Raw genomic sequence first — 16245 nt, 5'->3', positions numbered from 1 at the left:
CATCTACTCCAGCACAAGAGATGAACTTTGCAATATGCTGTCTAGACAAACTAGACAATTTCCAGCAGTTCTCTGTGAACCTAATTCGGCATATCAGTCTGGGTCCTGCTGGAGATATCATCATGCTCTTGTTGAGCAGCCAAGACAACATTTTAGCCACATTCTTATCATCAAACAAGACTGAGCTTGTGCTGAACAGGACCAGATGTGTGTCTGTTTGTGTGACACGTATCCTATACAAACACATGAACTGGAGCCAGTTCTGAGCAGCTTCTCTGCTGAGAGGCTTTGTCCTTACTTCACTTCTGCCTGTTTAAACACGATGTTCGGTGTGTTGTGGAACCATCAGATGCTCCAGTGAAAGGGTGATGTCTGCAGTCATGATGTTGATGAACTTACTGATAACTTTCGCTCTGAAAGCTCTTGAAATTTCTAAAGATTGCTGTGAAAGACCGTGTTACTCAATATAAAGTGTATTTAAGATTTGGCCACACAAAGTGGTATGCAGATAGGATTGGTCAACACCATGCAACAAAAAGCAGTGACACTGCAAATTGTATCCAAAAGCAAATGTTCTCTATTTCACAAACTACATTTTCATTTCATTGTTGTGTTTTGGTGCGCTGGAAAATGAAAATATTGATGTGGGGTTGTCTGAGGTGCTTATCCATATTGAGCGTATTACCTACAGTAGATGGCGGTCTGCATGCCTCCAGTTTGGACAATCAGGCAGGAGTCCCAGCACAGATGCTAAGCAATGCACTGCTGTGGATGCAGGCAGCAAAAATGTATTTTAGATATCTGAAAAAAGGCCCACCTAAAAAGAGAAAAAAAATCAACACCAGTTCAAGAATGTGCTTTATTTAGAATATTTTCACAGCTTTACGTTGCATTAGACAGCCTGTTCTGGTGGGGAAGGGAAGCTCTTTTCTCTCTCTTCACTCGCTTCAAAGCCACCAGACTCTATTGACAAAATCAGTAATTTTCATGTCAGAGAACACAAGAGTTAATATTCTAAATATAGCTTACACTTTTTTAGGTGGGCCTTTTCTTAAGTGGCTAAAATACATTTTTGTGCTACTGTAGGTAATACACATGGATAAACACACACCTCATACAGCCTCACTTAAAACAAATCCTAACTATCCCTTTAACTAGGCTACCTAGGAGTACTCTTACACTGGCCAGAAAGCAGCCTATGAAGTGGTTGTTATAATGCATTATTCTGCATTGTTAACACAGAATGAAACTGAAATTGCAGAGAGAAAATAGCTTTGACAGTTATAAAAAAAAACATCTTTATTCATCAAAATTGTCTCATTCATTTCAGATCCCTGAAATTTGTACCCACTGAAACTTCTATAAAGTGCCTTTTCAAACAAGCATGGCAGTGAAATAAGGAGCCTCACTCCGATGTCAGTGATGCGGACAAAAGAGTTAGCGGTTTGCTTTACAAAGCCATCGATTGGCCTGTCCAGCCGTCAATCACTGCTTCAGCCACTGCTGGAGAAGTAAGAAGACGTGGTTACGGGCCAGAGTCAGCTGGGGGAGATCCTCACTCCTGGCAGGGTACATGTTGGCACAGTGGGCTGTTCCTGGATCAGAAAAAAATATATAAATATACAGGATGTGGTAGTAAAAAACAGTAAAACTGAGATTTCCTGAGTTACAAGAACAATTATCCATGTAATAAAGCTAGAGTTGGACAAGCAAGCCATTGTTCTACCCCTAAACTTTTGCCCAGCTTCTGTACTGTAAAGCAACCACAAAACCAAATTTGGTCGTCAGTCAACTTGTGCGACTTGAAAGATTTTAGACCTGGGAAAGCTACACCAAACTAATTCAAAAAGTCCCTTAAAGTTTAATGATGAATTGTGGTCAGAGGAGAGCATCTGCTATACATACACCAGAACAGACATAACTGGACTTCCTGTGATCAAATACATCGTACATTTTGTACATGTACACGAAGCTATGCTTATATGTAACCAAGAAGTCTACAAAGCTTTCACTTTTTATTCCTTTACCTTTAGATGGATTTTGATCAGCGAAATCTGTGCTTCTACATCAATGGCATTTCCGATTTAGTCTTTCTTACCTTTGATGAAAACAGCAGGGAGGTCAGGTGTGATGTCCTGGGTGATCCCCAAAGCGTGCCAGGGGTCAATGGACCCGTTGGGGAACACTATTCTGGTGGAGCGGATGTTGTAGCCACCGTAATATTCGTTGGTCTGGGCCACGGCCTCTGCCAGCTGCTCAGCGCTGACATTGTAGAAGTCTGCGCACTGTTTCACTTGATACCTAGGTGAGAAAACACAACGCCTGATGAAACTGGAAACAAAGAAAGAAAATGACCAGTGGAAATAATACTAAGTGAAGGGATTAAAACATAACTGTGAGTTTTATAAGGCAAAGGGGAAACGTTTAGTGTACTCACACAAGAGGGAAGCCAGTGAATGGTTGGTTAGGCGAATCAGTGCTCTGGTAGAATCCAAATTCAGTGCAGGTCTGGTAGACCCACTGTCTCCCTGACAACACACACACACACACACACACACACACACACACACACACACACACACACACACACACACACACACACACACACACACACACACACACACACACACACACACACACACACACACACACACACACACACACACACACACACACACACACACACACACACACACACACACACACACAGCAGGTAAGGTAATAATGTAAAACGGCTTTCCTCTCAAAAAGTATTCACTTTCAGTTATTCAGCCCCAATTAAAGGATCATTTCTGCATTTTTAAACTTATTTGTACATATGTGTCTTATTTGTACATATTATGGTGTCTAAATGACTGATAGGTACAAAAAGTTTTGGAATTGGTCCAATACATCACCTAAAGGCTGCAACATGATCCTCTGGGGCAACTGCGCCCATTCAATCCACATCCATCCACAAAAAGTGCTTATGTTCATTATTTTGTAAGACCTGCAAGATCCTTTATGTTTAACCTGAAACAGACGTTATATTGTTCTCTTCAAAGCCAGACTCCATTGACAAAAACAGTAATTTTACCTTGGGGGACACTCAAGTTGCTGGTCTACTGTTGCCTTGATTGGTTAGTTTGTTATTGTGTGACTTGGGCGTTTTAAAGGGTTACTTCAGAGCCAACACAATATTTGTGTGACACACAATAACACAAAGTGCCGTATTCTTGTCAAAGGAGCTTGGCGGCTTTGAAGACAGCGATACGTGGCTGCTTTCTTGTTAAACAAAAAGGGTCTTCCAGGTCTATGTCTATAGGGATCTCAGCCTGTCAGTGGCTAAAACAAGCACTTTTAGTGGATATATTTTGATCATGCGCAGTCGCCTTAAAACACTATGTTGCAGCCACTGTAGCTTGTTTTGCTGCTGCTGGCTGAGGCAATCTTCTGGACCAATTCCAAAACTTTTTGTAGCCTATAGGTCATTTCAAACCCAAAACATGTGACAATAGGGCCCAGGTTTAGAAATACCAGAAATATCCTTTAAGAGCGGAAAGAGTGCAACTGAAACCCAGTGACAAGGGGGGGTGGTTGGTGGGATTTTATGCAAACACATCCCAGTGGCTTTTTAAGAGACCACTTCCTGTTCCAGTGATCCCCCTCCAGCCCTCCCACTCATGAAACTGAAGCTGGGAACTGGAGCCACAGCCCGGGGCAAAGGCACAACATGGGAACATAGAGAACCCATTTTTAAGTTAAAAGTTGTTACTCAACACTGAGTGAGACAAGAGACAACATAACAGGAAAATAGCACAGCCGGTCTTAGAATAGTCTACTTTCCTCACTATAATTTCAAAATAAACACACAGTGAAGCCCGATATATAAAAACATGGTGCATGGTGCTCTTAATTTAACTTTACCCCAAGAAGGAAAACTATTTTGGGATGATCATGTCACTCCAGGCGTTATTTTGTGATTGAGTGATAATTACATTTTTTGGTGTACCTACTTTTATTTAACTTTTCCCAAAAAAAGTCCTTTAACAACCTGTGAGTGTGACCACATCCCATCCTGTGTTATATTCTCATCACACTGTCTGAACATCAACTAACAACGTTCCAACAAAATGGACCAAAAGTACAATGCACATAAAAATGGCTGTTTTCCAACAGTCATGAAGTTATTAAGGTGTATAGTTAAGTTCATACAAAAGAAACTCTAAGTTGTCTGTGAGGAGATGAAGCAGGAGAGCTTGGTGTCCTGCAGGTCATGAAGTTATTAAGGTGCCGTTTTAAACTGGGCCGACTAAAAGAAGCATGTTTACACAAAGGAAAGCACCACTTCGCAGAAGAGGGCCATACCTACCTCCCCCTGCACCCGGCCCATCCCAGGAAGCATTAGTCATGTCTCGGAGGTAGTTACTGAAGCTGGCATCCAGGCATTTCATAGAGAGAGTGTCCATCATGAGGCGGGCCACAGCAGCATAGCGGGCGTAAGGGTCCCCCAGTGAAGAGTCACCCATCACGCCACACAGCACCTTGATTGTGATGTTGGTGCCAACTGCACCCTAAATTGAGCAACAAAAAAGAAGAGGAAAAAAAAAAAAAAAAAAAAAAATCGAATGAATTAAAATGATTAGTACCGTTTAGATGATAACGGGTCTTTTATTTCTGAGTAATTTCTCCCAAAGCCTTTTTGTGATAGAGGACTAGTACACGTTATCAAATTATTATTATAATCATTATTATTATTATTATTATTATCACTATTATCAACTCTCCTCTGCCCGGTACTGATCATACTACAGAATATGTAAATCAACAGCAATAAATAAAACAGCAATTACGTCGTCCCCAGTGAACACTGAAGTCACCAAATGACAAGATCCAACATTGTTCCACAACTTTCCTAAAAATATGACGGGTAGTGCAGCGACTCTCCCTCCCCCAGCTGCGCTCGAATGTTCTCTGTTTCATTCACTGCCACCCAATGGGCTGTTGTAGGCAGGCAAATGGTTTAAGGGTCGGTTCACCCACATCAGAGGACGTTTGAAAGGCCCTTATGCCAAAATCTGAACTATCCACAGGTCTACATACCACAAGAGATAGGTAAGAAATGATTTGTTTTTTTTCATTGAGCTTGGAAACAGCAGCTGAAAAACATTCTCAGGGTTCATTCTGCAGCTACTGATAAGATCAAAAACTCCATAACAGCTGTTAAACTGACCTTGTGGTGAGACTGTTTTCTCATCTGTGTTTTTGGATTTTGGATAGCTAATGCCATAAGAATAGTTGTACTGCCGTCACATGGGCAATGGTGTGCTGCTTTAGGGTTACCTACATTGAGCAGATGGACGATGAACTGATTCCAGCCCAGTTGGAGAGAAATCTCTCCTCTGAATCAGTCTGAACACACAGGGATCTATCAAGATTGTTTTTGATGTTTCCCACATCCTAGAGCATCTGCATCACCATGAAACATTGTGCCTCTGGTGGTCTTTCCATGCCAAATATAACTGCAAACCATTTTTTTCACAGGCACATGCACTCAAGCAGCTTTCACCTAAAAGAAAAGGGCAAGTATCCTGAATTGGGCTGGTTTATTATGGCTAAAGCTGCTGCACACAGCGCAGCTTCAGGTGCCTTCTCTTATTGTTCACTCTTGAAAAATAACTGGTCATGACATTGCATCAAATCTCACTATTATTACTTGCACGTTATAGAAGTAAAAAATATAAAATAGCCAACAAGGGAGTCTACAACCATGCAAGCCGCTCTTTGAGCTCTTGAGCTCTTTGCAACCACATCAGGTTAATATCTGAGCTTTGTGGCTACAACAGGAGAGCGTAACCTGTACTGCTGGACCTGTATTTGACTAGGAAACCCCACTGGAATGAAAAAACATTTTTGTGCACCCTATCCAAGATATGCAGCACACAAACATTAAATGAACAACAATTGCGCAAAACGCATACCATGAGATTAGTCTACATGCCACAAAAATGCTGTACAGTTAAGTTCATACAAAAGAAACTCTAAGTTGTCTGTGAGGAGATGCAGCAGGAGAGCTTGGTGTCCTGCAGGGCAGTGAATGCATCACAGGTGGTTTACAGTCCATTACAACCTTTGGGATCAGCAGCTAGACAATACAGACTGCTCAAGGTCTTTATGAATCAAAACGATCTTGACATGTGTGGTGGAATTTCTGTATTTACTGCTTATATCATTCCCATTTTTACTTTTTATATCTTGTCTTAAACTCCACAGTTTGGCCTTCAGTGTGCAGAGGCCTTAAATCAAAGCACCCTCTCCCTTTCATCCTGTGAGAAGCTACCGTCTTTTCTCCCACACAGATAAATGAGAAAACTATTTCACTTCAGGAAGATAAGGCAGCCAGGCGTACTGTGTTATAAGTGTTTGTACTGTTTCAACAGAAAGGATCTTTGTTAAGACAACCTTTGCTTTTTTCTGTCACTACAAAACTTCATTTCTTTCTCTCTTTTGCCTCACGGAGGCATACGCTCTGTGTGCAACTGCAGGCCTGATAAAAAGTACTGAAGAACTGCTTTGTTTGAATTTAGTATATTACAGAAATGAATCAGCCCAACAACTTGAGGAAACAGCAACTTTCGGATAACTTGTGATTCCTTGCCTGTATAGCAACTCACAATTAAATTCATCCAATTTCTCTTAAGGGGTTCAGCCTTGCCTTTTATGTATTATTGCCTTTTCATGTACTATTTCTTTAAATGATGTATACCTGTTTATACCCTTCTGCCTCTACTGGAAAGCACTCTGGGTGGACTCCTGTTTTTCAATACGCTTTATAGATTAAAGTGACTTAACTCTAGAAAGCAGCGTTACCTATAAATGATCCATTACTACAACTGTCCATCTGCATCTCTCTGCATCTTCGGAGTAAAAGAGGAACTGTTAGTACTTGTTCTCCAAGCAGCAGCATTGCATAACGTCCTTCCGTATTTTATAAAGCACCCCATTGATAACCCCTCAACTGTGAAGCCACTGCTCTGACTCCTCTGATTGAGTTACACCTCAGTTCTAGGTCTTACCCAAATTCTTCAGCGGTACCTAAAACCTGGTAGTTTGCTCTGTACCCAGCCCTTTGTGTCAGAGAGGCAGCTGTTGGCTGTGTTTGCCCGCTTGTGCTGCGGGCTCTGTGGCCTGCTGCTCCTCTCGGCTCTTTTATAAGCGTCTCTTTAGCTTGGGGCGACAGGAAACCAGAGAGACCGCAGAGTCTTTTGTTACTTTTTCACATCAGCTTATTGGTAACCGGACTCACGTCTCCTCAAGGCAACAGGGGCAGAGAGAGGGGATGGGGTGAAGAAAGAGGAGGGGGAAAAAGGGGGTAACTAGTTATAGAAAAGGGCACCATGAGGGAAAAGAAAGGGGACAGACGTACAGTAACAGATGATGAGAGAAATGTTCCGTATACTCCATAATCACAACATAATGACAATGTGTTTGCATTAAAAGGTACTACGTGTGAATTTACATGCATTAATAACTTTATTTTGCCGATGTGTGAACAGTTTGGCATGTAATTTAAAAAAAATAACAATGAATGCCTTTAACAGCCCGTTGACCGATTTCAATGTAAAGGACTCCAGACAGGTTTTCCAAAGGATCCAAAGGATGTGATGTTTAGGAGTGCTCCTGCATGCCTTGCTTCACTTCAGCTCCCCACCAGTGCCAGCAGTGTGCAACACTAGCTACCATTAGCTTAGTAACACCCACCAACACACAGAGTCCAAAACAAAGTCCTCAACAGCACAAAAAAAAAAAAAGCAATGTTTTATCTGGTGAAGCCGGTGTGGCCAAATGGGAATGTGGCCAGCTAGGGTTAACATGAGCAGGGCTATAATATGGGATCATCCCGTATCAAAAACACAAAAGGCACTATCACTTACTGAATCAATACCGGACACGATTTGTCCGGTGTCTTAATGCACACTCTAATGTAATGCATCACTCTGTTGTTCTGACCAGTCTGACAATAAGAAAGGAATTTATTTTCATAAATAAATGTATTTTTCAGTCATCCACCATATATACTCTGTTGTCTACCAGGTCATTTGCTATTTCTGAGTCTACCAATAGGTTTTTGCTTCCTCCAAATATACCAAATAGGTTATTTTTCCCATGTCATGGAGGGGCCTTTGTTTGGCTGATGTTTTAATCCTTAATATAAGTGATGCAGCTGTGCTTTACTCTTATTATTTCCTTTACAATCATATTCAGAGTTGCACAGGATCCTGAAAATGATGCACAAAAAGCACAAATTGGTGCATAAAAATTCACCACAATCCAGGAAATGAAGTGTCTGATACTGAAAATCTCACGATGGAGGCCCACCAGACCCAGTGCTTGATTTGTGGGCGTAGGGTTGGTGGCAAGGTGTCCCTCATTCTTTTCTACATTAAAAGGTGGACGCCCTTGGCAGAGCGTTTCATTCATGGAGGGGCCTTTGTTTGGCTTGCTTGCTCATTAATGTTATCAGTAGTAAGATACTATCTGAGTGGATATGCTAGTTTTCTAGCTTGCCCATTCCCCAGCTAATGTGATCCATGATGCTACCTTATGTATTATGACAAAGGTGTTGATTTTGGCCATAATGTAACGGTACAAAGCAAAAAATGGATGACTAACGATTGCTTTCTGTTAGCCCAGACCGATACAAGGCGGGGGGGGGGGTCAACTACTAGCTAACTGTAGCCTAAGCTAAACTAAGGTCAGTTTGCAAGCTGTAACTTAGCTATGCAGCATGGATCTGGCGTTGGTTGTTCCATAATGTTAGCTGATAAAGTCATTGCTTAAACCCGTTGCCCAGGATGCTCACTCACACCTGAGGAGTGCAAGCAACAGGATGCCGGCTGCAGTTCGCCAAACCGTCGCCGGTGTCATTAACAAGGATTTTCTAAAAATTCTACTAAGTACTTTTAAGAGGAATTGCTGCACAGCAAACAGACATGTCGCAAAAAGACATTTAACTGACAGCAGAGCACCCAACAGTCCATCCATTATCTGAGTGGCCCCTGCCTTTCTGTCTGCCCCCCGATAGCTGACCGTTAATGTTTAAAGGGACACATTAAAGTGTGTTTACAGGGGTTGGGAGCAGCCAAGAGAGCTGTGTGAAGTCTGATAAATGTTCTCACCTGATATCACTTGAGTTAATTGGCACTGTTATGTCTGAAGACTAGAATTTTTAAAATGGAAAAAAATTCACCACTGAGATAAGTAGCACGGGTGCAGACTCAGATAAAATCCTGATGGCCCCCTGAACTGTGCACAGCTAAAAAATGTCTAGAGGGATATGTGGTGTGGGCGTTGCCATGATCTTCCATGTTGTCTTTACCAAACTAAGTATTTGATCCTAGGATGAACTCTATGGTAGCTCTATAACAAACAATATATCTGCGACACCAAAAGCTCTGAAACTCCGAATAAAATGGAGGCGCTGATGGGTAACGGTCTGATAGTGCAGACATTTGTAATATCCGTGTGCCAGGTAAGACCACTGTCTGTGTGTACGCCCACATATTTCTAGGAAATGACCTGTCTGGGGTCATGGCCACTTGCCAGCTGAGCTGGGATCACACCAACACACCAGCCTCTGTCCCTCAGCTATGCATCGGAGTTGTTCCACACTCAATACTGAATGATGAAATGCAGGTTTATCTATTGCACATATGATCCATACTACAATGACCATCTATGGGGAGATAATTATTGTATTGCAGAAGCCTTTTTACTAAAAATGGAAGAAGAATTTGAGATATCAAATATCACAAATGATCAATTAATCAAAATATATTCATTCTTCAAAAACAGTCAAACCCTATTCCCCACCTTCAAAAGTTACCTCATCAGTTGATTCCCTCACTGCTGAGCGACAAGCCAGACACAGTAGAATGCATGCAAGTATGTTACAAATGTGGCTCCACTTGTTATATAGAGATACAGACAACATAAGCAGGCCAACGGCCCCAGGAGCAAACCCTGGAGACCCTCTTACAAGGCAGCATCTATGGGCCTCCCGCTGTTCAACAATGCAGGGTTCATTATGTTTCAGTATACTGCCTGGCCTGTCAGTAACCCTCCTACACCTCATAGCTGATTTCCACTCAACCAAGACTGGATACTAGGTCAACCCATCTACAAAGGCTCCACACAAACTGTCCCTTTCTTCTGTTTTAGGTCAACATGCAGAAATTAAATCTGATATACTGTTTTTATATCACATACTTGTCACGCTTAAGGGGATTCAGTAAACTGTACTGAAATCATCTCTGTGGTCAGTCTATAAAAAGCTCTCCAGCTCCAGCTATCTTGCCATCATATTTCTCTTTTCCTGTCATTATAATGATACTTAATTGTAGACATGTTTGGGGTAATGTTGTGGTTTATTTTCAGTGCCATACTGGACTGTACTGATCTAAGGGCCCTAAGGGTCCTACCACCGAGACCTGAAATCATGACGAGGCTGTGTCTAGAATTAAAGGATAACTGTGGTATTTTTAAACCTGGGCCCTGTTTGTACATATTTTGGTGTCTTGGTGTTGTCAGCAAAGTAGGTGCCAGTGGCTGTAACGTAATCCTTTAGAGCAACTTATCAAAGCAGTATAAGTGCGTGTTTTTGCCACCGACAGTCTCAGATAGTTATTCCAAGTTTAGAAAGGATCCCTAAAGAGATAAAGCTGTAAGATCCTTTTTGTTTGACCAGACAGTCATTATATCGCTTGGTTCAAAGCCACCAGACTCCACTGACAAAAACAGAAATTCTACCCCGGTCTATTGGTCTGAGCGGCTAATTTGTTTGTTTGATCTACTGGACCAATTCCAACACTTTTTGTACCTACTAGTCACTAGAACCCAAAATGTGTAAAAATAGGACACAAGTTTAAAAACCCCAAAATCTTCCTTAACTCAGCATAATAAAAATAAATGGGTCTACATTGCAAAAGGCTCAAACTATCTAAACTATTTAATGGCAGAAAGACTACACATGGGGGGAACCAGCTTGCAGGCAACAACCTAAAATAGTAAAATATTTTCATTAGAAGAATGCAATAAAGATTTTTAATGCCTCGTGATGATCTATACACCATGTGTGAGCAAAATACTTATTTCGGCATGAAAACAATTTAAAGAAAAGCAACGGTTGGCTCATAATGACCAGTATGTGCCTCCAAAATCCTTATTTTATGATGTTTTGCTAATCTTGTTTGGCACGTGTCTCGTCTCGCTCACCTCAAACCCCCTGTTGTCTTCATTGTACTGGACCACATCCATGAAGTTGCCAGCCAGCGTTTCCAGGAAGTAGGCAGAGTCCACTGCTGTCTGGATCTGCAGTCTGGAACACAAGCTGGACGGGGAGAGGAGAGAACAGGAGACGAGGAGGAAGGTGGAAGAATGAAAAGAGGAAGTAAAAGATAAGGGAGGGAGATGAAGATGAGATGGATGAGCAGGGGAAATGGGGGATAAATGGAGGTGGAAGAAGAGAGCGAAGGTGGGAGAGAGAGATTGATTGATTCAAATATAGAGTGTGCTTTGACAAATGTCCAGAGCATCAGGCCGGATTTTCTCCTTTCCTGCATTGTCAAGACATAAAACCTCAACTAGCCACCAGCAAGGTCAGCCAGACAAAACACTCCTCTAGAGCGCTGAGCACCAGGGATGCACTGAGCCATGGATGTGGACTGACTGTCTTGACCTCTACTTTCATGTTCTGACTGTGGATGCTAATTTTAGAAACAATCCATGTGTGTGTGTGTGTGTGTGTGTATGATGTTTGCATGCTGTGAGCGATATTTCCTTCATGATGAAATCGTGACGCAAGTACTGTACTCTGAGGCTTTGTGGTTTGGACGCTCGACAAGGCTCCAAACCACCTTTGTGACCTTTTGTGTGTTTGTGCCTGCATGAGGACATGTCTGCATGATGCTAAAATGAGAGATGTCCAATGTGGTCAGACACAAAGACAGAGCTTTAGTGCGTCTCCATGACAGTATTACTTCTGTGAGACTAACCACGCCATTACAAAAGTCATTTAAGCCAGTTTGTTCGTGACCTCATAGTCTCTACAATGACCTGAAATACATAAATATAAGGAAAAAAAAAAATTTGACTTTTTGAACTGGTCTACGAGATCACCTCGGCCAGCAGCTGCAAACAGGCTGCAATGTAATCCTTTGTGGCAACTGCGCCAGATCAAAGGAGATCCACTAAAAGTCTTTTTTTATCCAAACGTTTGCTGGTTAGAACTTCCCAGACGGGTGCTTTGTGTCGTCATACATGACAGCAAACTGAATATCTTTGAGTTTCACGTAAAAGTTGGGCAGAACAAGTTTGGACTGAGACTGGAAAACTACTTTCTACACACTTTGCTCCACACAACTGGAACAATCTGCAGATGCAAAATTAGACGAGCCGATCCCTTATGATCAATTAAAATTTCCTTTGAGTGATAAAGAGCTGTGTAATTGTGTTTTCTCTGAAATTATGCTGTTCCTTATGTCCTTCGTCTGTTTGTCTTCTGGGAAATCAGAATGGGCATATTTCGCTATTTGCTGACAGTTTCTAGAAAAAGCAATTGAGACAATAATTGTCATATAAATTGACAATAAAAAACAGTTGCAGAAATCCCCTCCTAGAATCCAATCAAGGTTATTAGGATGCTTTGCATAATGATTTATGGAATTCAAACCCACGAAAATAAAAGGTGAATTGATTAATGAATCAAATAAACGATAAAAGATGAAGACAGAGGCTAAAAAAAAGAAAACACACTGTACCAAAGTCTGGGACAAAAGTAAAAACGTATTACACACTGAAAGTTCTTTTAAATGCAGTAATATTATAGTATATTATATTTTTTGCCAGTTCAGAGGCATGTTTTCCTCTTACAGATGACACGGTGGAAGCCAGATGGCCGCCTGTCATGTGTCATCTGAAGTGTGGAACATTAAAACTCTCACTCTTGCTCTTTACCAGAGAAATGATTTGACATGGTTGGCTGATTAGCTGCTCTTGGGATGCCATAGATCATCCACGGCCTTTGTCAGCTCAAGTTTTGTGATTTTTTATGTTAGTAAATTACACGATAGAGAAGGTATGAGTTACAGAGAGTTTAAACACTGTACTTGAAGTCTTTGGTGATGTTGTCATAAGTCTTGGGGTCCTTCAGGCGCTCCTCAAGGGTATCGGACGCCTTTTTTACCAGCAGGGGACACTCTGCGTTCTCTGAGGCCAGCGAACGCCACACAACCTCCAAGTACTCTGGCAAAACATAAAGACAGAGGGAGGGGTGGACACTTAAACCTGGGCTGCAATAAAAAGACCACAATAATACACAGGAGCCCTGGTTAAACATACAGGACTATTTTGGGGCCCCGCACAAGCAATACATCATCCTCAAAATACCGCTGGAGCTCAGTTCTAGTCAAGTGCCCGAGAAGGCTTTTGTTTAAAAAGGTTTCAGTGAGGTTGAAAGTGAAATGGTGAGTCTCAACCGAAGTGAATTTCACAGTTTATGAAACCCTAAAAGCAGAGGAGAAAGTCCACATTGCAAAATCTTGGAACATTACCACATGGGAGTGAAAGGCATCCTCTTACTGCTGACTAACTGCAGTGCTGTTTGGGGAATAACTTTGTGATGCCATGCACACCATGTACACTATTCTATTGTTTTGTCCCAGATATTTTTCTAGAGTCAAAGGGAATGAGCTCCGAATGTGCGTGGTAGTGTCTTTCAGATAGCCGGAGTGTGTGGGTGGAACAGTACAGGTTCATGTTCAAAGCTGCTCTGACTTTGAGTCCAGCCTGCAGCCTTCCGGAGGAAAACAATGTGCTCAGCCAAACACAACACAGACACTGATAGAGAGTGAACCATTTCTCATCTTTGATCTGTCTGAGACACTTACTTCCAAGACACTGAACAAAAGTGGAAAATTGCAGTAAATTCCAATTTTGACGCTTCATGCTGATTCAGGAGCATGCTGTAGAGATTACAGGCCAAATCATTTCAGTGTGGGTGTTTTCTTTACATAAAGGTTGCAGATCTACCTTAAATTCCCTTTTTTTTAAAAAATAGAATATGGCATAAAACAATGATAATTCAAATAAGAAATCATCTCATGTTTCTGTAAGATGAGATTGAAGACTAATATAACTGAGTGTGCATGTGTGTACTTGTACTTTCTACAAAATGAGAATCAGAAAAAGGACAATTTTGGGAAGAGAGGACATTTTGGCTGGTCCGCACAACTTCAAAAGGACTGTTTTAAGGGTAAGACTTGGTTTTAAGGCTCAGGTCAGGTTTGGGTTAAGCATTTGTGATGGTTCAGGTCAAGTTAAGGGGCAGAGGAATGCATTATGTCAATGAGGGGCCTCACAATGTATTGTGTATTGTACATGTATTGTCATGTCATGCAATGTCCCTTCATACCTGGGAAGTTAACAGCAGCGTGGACAGGTGCACTCGTGGCCACGGAGGCGTGGACCAGGTGAGGATATTTCATCCTGAACCAGGCAGCGAGAGAACCTGGGTACGATCCCCCAAACGCCACCCATTTCCTGTTGGTCAGACCTCGAGCCTCCGCCATCTTGGTGCGGAAGTGTGCCAGGTCAGCCAACGCCTGGCGACTACTGAGGAGACGCAGGCTGTCTGTGCTGAGGTCACTAAACAGGGAGAATTTAAACAGCATGAACAAGGATCTACAGCAGCACAGCCATCAGTCCGTCTGTTCAGTACCACAGGGACATGGACTGGTCTCTCCTTTGAATGCTAGGCTGCCATCTGGTGGTACAACACCTGCTGTACGCATCAGAGACATGAAGCTGCCCAGAATGTCTGGTTAGAATGGGGTTTTTATTAAAACATGGCTATCATGGCTATCAAGGTCTGTCTCTATACACCTCTGCATTTTGACGGATTTCCTACTGGAGGATTTGAATTCATTTGCAAGAAATGAACAGCAGGTCTCTTCCATCTAAGAGCCATTTCAGTTTGAATAAGTGGATTTTAAACAGACTTAGAGTCAACACACCATCATACAAGGTCAAGAATTAAACCAGCAAGGCTAAACGTACACGGTCGGGCGACTCTTTCCGTAGAAGCGATGTTCCAGCATCAGGCAAAGTGCCCCGAGTTTCTCAGCATAGGTGAGCCAGGTGCCGGACTGCATCCAGGCTGGATTGGCCGTGCCCTCTCCACCTATCATCAGAAACACTGGACCCCCCGGCTTGTAGAAGGCTTCATTTACAAAGTACCTCTGAGGGGGAAACACAGAGTTATTCAGTGTAAAAGCATCAAAATGTAAAACCTATCACAGAAATGGCTCCCTTTGGACTGGTGGTAAGCGAGCTTCAGTTACCGGCTTATACGAAAGAAGCTCTGGCCTTTGTCTCCCTCTGAGTTCAGACTAGAACATTGTTAGACTGGAAATCCCATAAGCCTCCGCAGGCCTCACTTTGACTTGATTGACTGGTCTGATGCATCCCCTGCAACACTTTACATTATAGGATGGACTAAAACATCCCTAAAAACTTGGAGCCCCTTGGTATTACTGTACTGATATGTATACAGTACAGTGCCCTGGCTCTCTCACCCACTAAACTACTTCCCAATGATGGACGGCTCAGGCAGAGCACATGTACTGTTAGTATGATGTTCTCTTTATCTTTATTCATTATTCTTCTTATTATCTATTCATTTATACATGTTTAATTTTATTTCTCTTCCTAACGGACAAATTAAATCTGATCCCTTTAGTAATTTTTCTAAATATATTCCAGCCCATGTAAGGATACACATAATAACACAATGACGCATAGACTTACTTGCTTCCACTCTCTGCTGTCTGCACCACTGAAGTGGTCCAGCTTCTGAGTGAACCACTGCTCCTCATGCACAGCTGTATCCTGGACTCCAGTCAGCCTCCTGAACCCTTTAAAGTGTCCCTCTGCAACAGCCGAGAGACAAAACAGGATAAATAAAGTCCCTCTGCACAGGAGCGACCCACAGGTCTGAAGAGCCATGTTGATGTGAGGAGGGAAACAGTCTGAGACATGTGATTTAACTCCATGGAGTCATATGACTGACTAAATTAGTCTGCTGCGTTAAATGACTCGCGAAACATGGGAGAAATTAGTTCTTCCGCATTTCCTCATTGCACTGAAACACTTATAGGACATTCTTAACATGCATGACATGATTTTAGAAATGAACATAATCGACGGTTT

General features: G+C 42.1%; 1 protein-coding gene across 1 annotated transcript; it reads right to left on the bottom strand.

Moving 5' to 3' along the window:
* Positions 1 to 845: 845 nt before the first annotated feature.
* Positions 846 to 16046, bottom strand: prss59 (serine protease 59, putative). Its single transcript, XM_070829186.1, has 9 exons — positions 15844 to 16046; positions 15094 to 15275; positions 14450 to 14682; positions 13146 to 13281; positions 11254 to 11368; positions 4352 to 4553; positions 2438 to 2528; positions 2099 to 2301; positions 846 to 1595 (listed from the first exon to the last, which is right to left on the bottom strand). The coding sequence occupies exons 1-9, from the start codon at positions 16039 to 16041 to the stop codon at positions 1486 to 1488; spliced, it is 1470 nt and encodes a 489-aa protein (XP_070685287.1). The 5' UTR covers positions 16042 to 16046; the 3' UTR covers positions 846 to 1485.
* Positions 16047 to 16245: the final 199 nt, after the last annotated feature.

Source organism: Pempheris klunzingeri, chromosome 4, assembly GCF_042242105.1.
Source record: "Pempheris klunzingeri isolate RE-2024b chromosome 4, fPemKlu1.hap1, whole genome shotgun sequence".
Lineage (NCBI taxonomy): Eukaryota > Metazoa > Chordata > Actinopteri > Acropomatiformes > Pempheridae > Pempheris > Pempheris klunzingeri.
This window is presented reverse-complemented; position numbering and strand designations above follow the sequence as displayed.

Bases quoted from the DNA above. Each gene is read 5' to 3' on its own strand.
- prss59 (XM_070829186.1), bottom strand. From the start codon at position 16,041: ATGGCTCTTCAGACCTGTGGGTCGCTCCTGTGCAGAGGGACTTTATTT. The intron at 13,282-14,449 runs GTATGAAGGGAC...ATGTTTTGCCAG, and splicing joins CGCTGCTGTTAACTTCCCAG to AGTACTTGGAGGTTGTGTGG. The intron at 1,596-2,098 runs GTAAGAAAGACT...TTTCTGATCCAG, and splicing joins CCCTGCTGTTTTCATCAAAG to GAACAGCCCACTGTGCCAAC.